The 9,305-nt window shown below is 39.9% G+C and overlaps 1 protein-coding gene across 1 annotated transcript; it reads right to left on the reverse strand.

Moving 5' to 3' along the window:
• Window positions 1-223: 223 nt before the first annotated feature.
• On the reverse strand, window positions 224-8,680 carry LOC140235888 (adenosine 3'-phospho 5'-phosphosulfate transporter 1-like). Its single transcript, XM_072315883.1, has 4 exons — window positions 8,599-8,680; window positions 5,533-5,808; window positions 4,061-4,170; window positions 224-1,780 (listed from the first exon to the last, which is right to left on the reverse strand). The coding sequence occupies exons 1-4, from the start codon at window positions 8,678-8,680 to the stop codon at window positions 785-787; spliced, it is 1,464 nt and encodes a 487-aa protein (XP_072171984.1). The 3' UTR covers window positions 224-784.
• Window positions 8,681-9,305: the final 625 nt, after the last annotated feature.

Genomic DNA, 9,305 nt, shown 5'->3' on the forward strand with positions numbered 1-9,305 from the left:
GATGGACATGATAATTTTGCACATCGTCGGCCATAAGCTCTCCAACCAATACTCCGGGCAAAAAGGTGATAATGCCTGATGAAACTCATGATGTAAATCGCAATGTCAGCTGGTTCTGTTCAGGATCAGCTCTACAGCACAGGCATGTACTACTCACAATTACCCCTGAAATCACTGCTGTTTCAATGAGAGGGCTTTTCAGACATGAGACTCCACAAATGAGTCACCATTAAGAGCTGCCCAGGGGCCCAGAGGGCCAATTTTTGCTCAAATTTCCATCTGGGCATTTCAGCGGTGTTACTCGGAGACACTTTCAGATTGAAAAAAAGAAATCCACAGGTGTACCTGATGAAAATCGTTTAGTCTGAAAAGGATATGTCAGCAGTATTAATAGGCAAATGTTGCGTAGCTGTAGTACATTTGTATCTATATATGCTGGTTCTAAATGAGAAGATACTTGACTCCTGAATATCAACTTTGTAACAAAATTATGTATTACTAAATAGTAGAAAACAATGGCGAAGCGTGACTTTGCCATAAGTATAAACTGAATAACTTCATAATTTAGTAAGGTTTAAACATATCTGAATTCAAGGTTTGCAAGCAAATGAGTTCAGATAATAGACAGAAAGACTTTTGAAAAATGGTGAGCTAAGCAGTAGAAATATCTGAGGCAGTACTTAGTTACTGCAAAAATATACATACACGAAAAATGTTATCTACACTTCTGAAAGCTATAGAATAGCACATCTTACAAGTGGTGGGTACGACTGTGCTTTCCTAGTCATGTTTTATTCTGTGGGCTGGATACTTCTTGTGGTGGTTTGGGTTTCGACTTCTGTCCAGACTTGCGCTGGCGAGCATACACACGGAGGAAGAGTGCAATGAAGACCAGGATAACTCCTGTGATGCTCTGGAGGTTGAGGGGATGGCCATAGATGATGCAGGAGAGGAGGATCGCCAGCGCCTGACGGGTGGTCATGATGATGGTGAAGATGACGGCTCCAAACTGGGAGATGGTGTAGAAGATGAACAGCTGCCCAGTGGCCGAGCATAGCGACAGCAGCCCCACGTGGAACATGAAGGTGCTGTACTTGAGCATGAAATCGATCCCTTCGAGGAACCCGCCCTGCTCGATCAGCGACCAGCTCGTGAAGAGGCAGGAGAAGAGGTTGACGCCAAACATCATCTGTATACTGGACATGTTGTAGGACTTGTACAGCTCTGCCTGCCAGTTGGAGGTGAAGCTGTCAAAGGTCATGTAGCCGATGAGGATGATGACCCCCGACACGGTGGTGACTGTGGAACCCTTGTGATCATCCCCCTGCGACAACAGGAAGATTGTCACGCCGACAGATATCATGCCGGCCGTGATGTACTCATAGTACTCGTACGACTTGCCGGACATGACCTTCCCCATCAGCATCACAGGGATGATCTTGGAAGCCTTGGCCAGGACCTGCGTTGGAAAGGTCACAAACTTCAGGGCCTCGTACTGACACCAACTACTGAGGATGTTCGACAGGGAGCAGTAGGAATACTTGTAGAGCGGTGCCGTGTGGCGCGGCTGTGTGGTGAAGGTCATGACGAGGAGGGCTGCTATGAAGGCCAGGATGCGATTCATGAACACCAGGAACTGGGAATTTGTAAATTTCTCCCCTGGATTGGTGTCGTCCTTGCCGTACTCGTGTGCCATGATACGTTCCTGCAGAACTCCCCACGTGAGGTATGAACCCTGGAGACCCGCCACACAGAACAGCAGCACAAAGCCACGGTTGGCCTATATTCAGCAAAAAGCAAAGCATTCTTGGTGACACATTTGAGCTAATGGCAATTTGACAGTCATTAAAATGCAGAATGTACAGATTGACAAATAAGGAAGCAAAAGCTGATAAGAGAGTAACACAGTTTTAATGCAAGAAATTGTGCTTGATTTCAGTACAATGTATGTCAGCAAATCATGACAAAATTTCACAGCCCTTACAACATGTCTTTGATAGTGAACGTTTCTCTTACTCTTGATTGCCGTAAGTTGTAGTAAATTTCAATGAAAATGCAGGCAGACATATGAAACACATTTTGCATATCCAGATATTTTTAAACAAGATATAATTACCAGTTTCACTGGCATTAAAATTGATACAATATATCAAATGTTTTAGAAGTAGGTTGATTAGCTCATGGTGGACAGATAAAAGTTCTCATATCACTTGGGTACATTTACTGACTACAGAAATTTGTACCAGTATTTTGTGTTACCTCCTGGTGATCAAATAGCACATCTAACATGGAAATGTACAGAGAGTGGACCAGGTCATAAAAAAGGTGGTACGCCGTTGAAATTTATACACATATCTTACTGCTCTCTACATGACTTTCTTTCCACTACCTCTTTCTATTATCCTAATCCTGTGAGTCTTCCTCTTTTGATATTTTCACACACATTCCACTAGAGAAATCTTCTTTCTACAATGCAGCAGAATGTGTCATAGTTGCATTTTCCCCATTAAACACTGAAAAGCAATTACCTAATATCAATCATTATTTTTACTTTCTCACTTAAAACAGAAAGAGCAACGACCTTGTGTTACCGATGCAAATTAAACATTGTCATTCAACTCCCAATATGCTTTTGAGCAAAATATGAACATACAGTGTATTTGCTCAATGCATACATGAGAGTTGCATGAAAGCTAGAAAAAATTTTTCATGCAGGTGGCACATGTGAATGATTAATTTGACCAGCTGTGACGACCCTTGAATAAACAGATACTAGAAACTTATTAAAACTCAAGAGTATGCACTAACTGTATTTACAGAGGGAGAGAATAAGTACATTTATGTGCAGAGCATATTTTCCAATTCAATGTACAGTATCTATGCACATGTTTTAACTACCCTGATCTCTTCCACAATATTTATGATTTTTGTGACAGTCTACAGTACCAAGTGTAGCAAAAAAAGCTGACAAAAGTCATTGAATGAGAATCTTTGGCATCCAACAATTTCTGCAATTTTTTTCGTCCATAGTGATGCATTCACACATGCTCTGATATAGGAAACTTACTCACAAGCAGAGCATTGTTCATATGTGAGCATAGTGTTGTAGTATATACAGTGCACTCCCGTTATAACGAAATGCTCGGGACCGGCAGTTTTCTTTCATTATAACGAAATTTCGTTATAACCGAACAATACAATATATAACGAAAACAAGGAAACCATGCATATATATCATATTCTGTTTGCTGAATCCTTAGCATACACTGGAAAGCTATGTAAAATGTGCCTTGGGATTATTGTGTTACTATATTAAACGCTCCCTTCAGAAACTGTGCGTGACACAAGGAGCGAACACGTAGTGATGTGAAGCATTCGCCCATGCAGAGACGCTGTAAATGCTTGTTCCGCTACGTATTTTCGAAAGCAATTCGCATTTCGTTATAATGGAGCACATTTCTCTTGTTTTTCTTTGTCTGTGGCGCTCGGAAAAGACTTCGTTATAACGGAAATTTCGCTATAACCGTGTTCGTTATAAGCGAATTTTGTACCATAGACTTTAATGGTGATAATTTTGGGACCAGAAGTTTACTTCGTTATAACGAAATTTCGTTATGACCGTGTTCGTTGTAACGGGAGTGCACTGTACCCACATCACTTTCATGAAATTTTGCGTCATTTCTTTTCTGCATTGCATTTGGATTGAAAATATGGACACCGTTTTTGTGGATAGATTGCCTCAGTCAAATTATTATTTTTTGTTTGTTTTCTTTGATCAGTAGCACCTAGACTGCTAGCATCTTCAAACAAACAGAAACCTATCATGACCATAGACCCCCAAAACAGAATGTATAACACATCAAATGTAAGGAACACAAATGACCACACATAAAAAAATCATCTAGCATCTTCAAACAAACAGAAACCTATCATGACCATAGACCCCCAAAACAGAATGTATAACACATCAAATGTAAGGAACACAAATGACCACACATAAAAAAATACATCACAAGGATGCATCCGGTGATGACTAACGGGAGCAAGAGGAGACACAAACCTTGGGTTTGTCCGTACTAGTCCCTTTGGTTCCACCTTCTTCCAACGAAGCCTTCTGTTCGTCCGCTCCTGCCACACATGATTTAACAGTTCGGAACCAACAGCCATACCCTGAAAGGAATTACATCGAATTCGAAAATTATCCTCACATTTCTCCTTTTGGCCACCTTTATGTTTAAATCAAATTGGACACAGTAAGGAAAGATAACAGCACACTAATAAAGCATTTTCATTCTGATTTAAACTAAAACTTTGGAGTGATTTTGCAAGTTGCTGGTATAGCAAGCTGCTATTATCTGAAGGCATCAATATAGTACACTGCCAATCACAGACCAATCAGCCTAAAACAAGAAACTGTTCATTGAATATTGCAAGTGAAGTTAACTGCTTTCTAATCAAATGTAAAAAAAAAAAAAAAAAAAAGAAAGTCAAGATGATACTGTTGAAGCATTAAATGGTTGGATGAAAAAAAAAATCTGTGTACTTTCAAATCTGTTCTAATGGCAACTTTTCAATACAAATTGTACTGGTCACTTGCTTAATGCAGCTGCTACAAAATTCCACAAAGATATATCCATGTTAATGACCTTGTGTACCTATATAAGGAAATTAGTTTTTTGATCATTACACTCCCATACTGCACTCCCATGTAGTATAAGAGTTTCTGCATGTCACACAAAAATCACTTCTATGGCCAGTCCAACTGAGTGTTAGTAAAAAGACAATAAACAGGGGACTTTTTTTCTTTGCACTTATTCATTTTTGAGAAAAAAAAATATTTATAAATCAGTACTATACACCTCATTAACTTCAAAGGGATGTGTATATTATGGCTATCATTGATCATAATCTATGTGCTGAACTCTACTTTGACATAAACCTGCCTATACTAGCCATGTATGCATGAAGGGCAAACTGACATTGCCCATGAGTGGTCACTCTGTGCAGGTTCAATTGTATTTGAAATGGAACAAATTTATGTTGTTGTTTTTTTTTCAGATTTTTAAAGCAAGCAGACATGAATGACTAATTTCAGTCATTGCTAAAGTAAAATGTGCTCATGAAAATGTTAATAAAACACATGTCCAGACAGCTGAACGTTAGTGGTGCTACATTGGTGCAATGCGTATATAACATAAGATGTTCAATGAAATGTCACTGTCACTTAAATGCACTAAATGCTGCATTGTGCGGTGGTATGTTTCACAAATTCCTTTCCTGTGCATGTCTATACACGCTTACAACATCAGGCATCTGAATCTGGAGATGAGCTATTTTTGACATGTTACAAAGGGTTAAAGGCCAGATGTTTTCCTTTTTAATACCTACATTGTATGTCAGCAGGAAAAGTCTGGTGCAGATGTGTCACACATATCAACAGAATTCAGAACTGAAAGTGATTCACAGCAAGCAGCAGAAATTTTTATACTTCTCTTCTGCACCAATTCCTACCAGCTGTATCTGCCTCCTCACCTCCCCTCTCCAGGTAGCCGGAGCTGCGGACGTATCGGATCACCAACCAGGCTGGAACAATCACGGACAAGTAGCCTAGGACATTCAGGCCCAGGCGCACCAACCAGAAGTCTGTCCAGGAACTTTCTGAATTTGTTCCTGGTCCCGCTTCATCCGCAAAAGCAACATCCACATGGTAGAGACACAGAGCTAGAAATATAATAGCTCTAGCTGCTGTAAATCCACCAGGCTGCTTATTCAGTGATATATGGGCTGTCATCCTAGCTATGGAAGTAACTGTAAAATAAATGTGAAATGACTGATTCTCAGTTCTCTGAAGTATTTAGGCAATAACATTATTTTTCATCATCAATCATCATGAGGTTGAAGTTGCATCTGCTGCTACCTGGCTAACATAATGTGGTCAAAACTCAATAGTATCAAGTACAGTAGACCCAAAACTGTACAAGCTGTTATTTTCGCGAAATCACTCTTGGACCGCAAATTTAACAACATGCAAAAATGTCGCTATAGGCACTAGGTTAATACACATGTAACACACTACTGATAGTCAAGGTTTCCATTCGTGAAAACAACAACTCCCAAAAATCTTCGAGACCTCCTCATTCACAAAAATTATACACAAAAATATCTGTATGCAAAAATAACAGCTTATACAGTATATGGATTGGTTGGTATGATACTGTGGAGCTGCCACCTGCAGAACTGAATTTTCTTTCATACCTGGTAAATGATGCCTTTGGTTTGTTTAAGATAAGAAAGTTTTAACAAGAGAAAGCATTGTATTGCATACAGTTTACATATGTATATTTGTAGGGTAATGCTTGTCTTTTGGGTTGTTGCAGAGGAGCAAGCCAACTTGACCACGCCTACTTGTGGATGACCCAACACCTGTGGGGACTCTGCTGGACTCAGTGCACTGGATATGCAGTCGGCATTCCATGTATTTCACTTCTAGAACTTTTTCATGATATATGGTTTATATAAGGAAAAAGGAAGAATTAATTTTACAAGGGTGAAACCTCTCACATCAGCAGACAAGTAGTGGAGGCTGCAAAGTACAGTGGATGACTGTATGGGAACAAGTGACTGGGTTTGCATAATCGGTCAGATCAAAGATATTGGTGCCTGCTCTTTTCAGGTATTAATTCTGCACCATCTTCTCAGTCACAGAGATGTCTCCGCGATATCTCCACTTTGTTGCTGAAAAGTCTCCAAAACATAATGGACAAAATTAGCCTTTGTGACTGCAAATTCCTGTTCCAGGTGATTTTAAATCATGTAATTTCAATAACGGTTCTAAGAGTTAAAGAAGATTATGTATGTTACACTTCTAAAATGGTTTTTCTAAAAGCTCTCTTTGCCATTTGTGTAACCCCGGGGCGCTCCTTGTACACAGATATAATGCTTCGCGTTGAGCGTTTGGGCTATGTTTCCCAGTTACCATTTGTGGAAACAATTCTTAAATCTGGGGCCCGTTGCATAAAAGTTACTATTATGGCAACTTTGTCATCCAATGGTAACTTCCACGGAATTCTTAGTTTTGATTGGCTGTTGAGTATTGTTGCCATGGGCCATGGTAGTTACCATTGGAGTGCAAAGTTACCATAACTGTAACTTTTATGCAATGGGCCCCTGTTTAGTTTTATGATGCAGATTCCATTGCTTTCTGAATCTAATATGCTGTGAAAAAACAACAACAACAGTAATACATACACTGTAAGTGTCTACACTGGCTAACTGGCAAGTGTACAAGTATTGTAGAATAACTTAACTAAAACTGGTTTTGTGAAGCTAAGTGATAAAAAATAGAATGATTTTTGTTTACTTAGTTTGTTGGCAACAAATTTCATTCTCAGGCAGGGACAATGAAGGTATAAATGAAATGTAATGGTCAAATTGTCCATTTCCAACCATATTACATTACTAGACCAATTTTTGTTCTTTCCATTTCTCTGCATTTTTTCAAGATACATTTCAAACATGATGAGGCCAAAGCTTTTCAAAGGTTTGGTGCTTCCAAAGGGCAGGGCTATACAACTGGGGACACAGACACTGCCACACATATGCTGACTGGGTGGGTTGAAGCAGAAATTAATTTACAATAAAATTTACTGTACTAAGACAGGATATTTTCGCACAAGTAATTTTTCATGATTGGCTGGGGTAAGATAAGTTTTGCGTGTTGTTAATTCTGCAGGATCAAGACATAAACTAGATCTACTGGAACAAAGGAAAACAAAATATATTTGCATGTTTCTATTTTTGCACTAGTTTCCTGGTTGCATGAAATGTGCAAAAAATTTCAACACTGAGAAATTTTCCACTTTTACATTATACAAGTACAAGTAGGCCCGCTATGTAGACACCTAAATATTAAAATTCGCTTTTCACTGTCAGGAGGCGGGACAGAAAAATAGAAAGGGATTAAACAGTAGGCAGGAGGCACACAAATACAAATGTCATGCCAAAAGGCAATCATTAAAGGAAACCACTTTCTTGATATTAATAAACAAGAACTAAGAATATAAGATTCTGAGAATATGGCATTCATGATACAAGATTGGACTCTATGCTCATTTCAAGAGTCTTTCTCCTCTAACGTTACATACATTCTACATGACGACATCCTCATTACCACCACAGCCGGTTACGACGGTAACTAAAGCAGAAAGCTAATATTTTAGTTGTGTAGAAGTTCCGCTAGGACATGTATGGCGAGTACGAACGGGGGGGGGGGGGTGGGTGAAGCGTCTATATTCTGTCAGTCAGCCATGACATGTCAAACAAATGCAATGGCACAGCCCTAGTCGCCGTAAAAACGCCGTGCTCCGCACGGCCACGGGACGGCTTCAGGTAGGGTCGGGCTTAGAACACATTTGAATATGACAACAAAACACAAATCGTAGTACACGGGACTATTACGCCTCTGGTAGGCCGTAAGAATGAAACTTAAACGATGCCCAATGTCGGTCTATCATACTTAATATAAAAACTGCTTAGGTGTGAAATAATCAAGCCAAAAGTTCTAAAAATTCACAGATCAACTTAAATTCATCATCTCACCTAAAAGTACTGCGAAAGCCTGGCCTCTTCTGCTACAGTTGCTTGACGACACGTTGGCACTTCGCGACGCGACGGCAACCATCAAATCGTAATCTCATCGTCTCGCACGTAATCGTGATATGGCGTGGCGTCATGTCTTTTGACAGAAACATGCATTATGCCGAGTCGCAGTGGCGTATCTAGGGCAGGGGGGGGGACAAGAGGGGGGGGGGGGGCACGTGCCCCAGGCGCCACTCCTTGGGGGCGCCAAAAACGAAAAAACGAGAAAAAACTCGTCCGGACGGCACTAGGAGGGAGAATGGGGGGGGGGGGGGGGGGGCAAAAAACCAAAACAAACCAGATAAAAAGAAAACATGATGATGACGTGGACAAAATGACAATGTTTATTGTGTTCACACAAGAATTCCATGTTTTGTAAGCTGAAATACTACAATTTTCAGCTCGCTCGCCAAAATTTATATAAAAAAAGAGAAGATAAGAACAAAACGTGATGATGACGCGGACAAAATGACAATGTCTTGTTCACACATGTCATTTTATATATATAGGCAAAAATGAAGCAGCGGCTGTGCAATGTCATTCATTCTGAAGTAATCGCCGATTGGATCAAACGAGGGCGCCAAAATTTATTTCCCCCCCCCCCCCCCAAAAAAAAAAAAAAAGAAAAAAAAAAGAAAAAGATAAGAACAAAACGTGATAATGACGCG

Source organism: Diadema setosum, chromosome 1 (assembly GCF_964275005.1).
Source record: "Diadema setosum chromosome 1, eeDiaSeto1, whole genome shotgun sequence".
Classification (NCBI taxonomy): domain Eukaryota; kingdom Metazoa; phylum Echinodermata; class Echinoidea; order Diadematoida; family Diadematidae; genus Diadema; species Diadema setosum.

Bases quoted from the DNA above. Each gene is read 5' to 3' on its own strand.
- LOC140235888 (XM_072315883.1), bottom strand. From the start codon at position 8,680: ATGGTTGCCGTCGCGTCGCGAAGTGCCAACGTGTCGTCAAGCAACTGT. The intron at 4,171-5,532 runs GTGAGGAGGCAG...AATTCCTTTCAG, and splicing joins CGGCTACCTGGAGAGGGGAG to GGTATGGCTGTTGGTTCCGA. The intron at 1,781-4,060 runs GTTTGTGTCTCC...TGCTGAATATAG, and splicing joins CTAGTACGGACAAACCCAAG to GCCAACCGTGGCTTTGTGCT.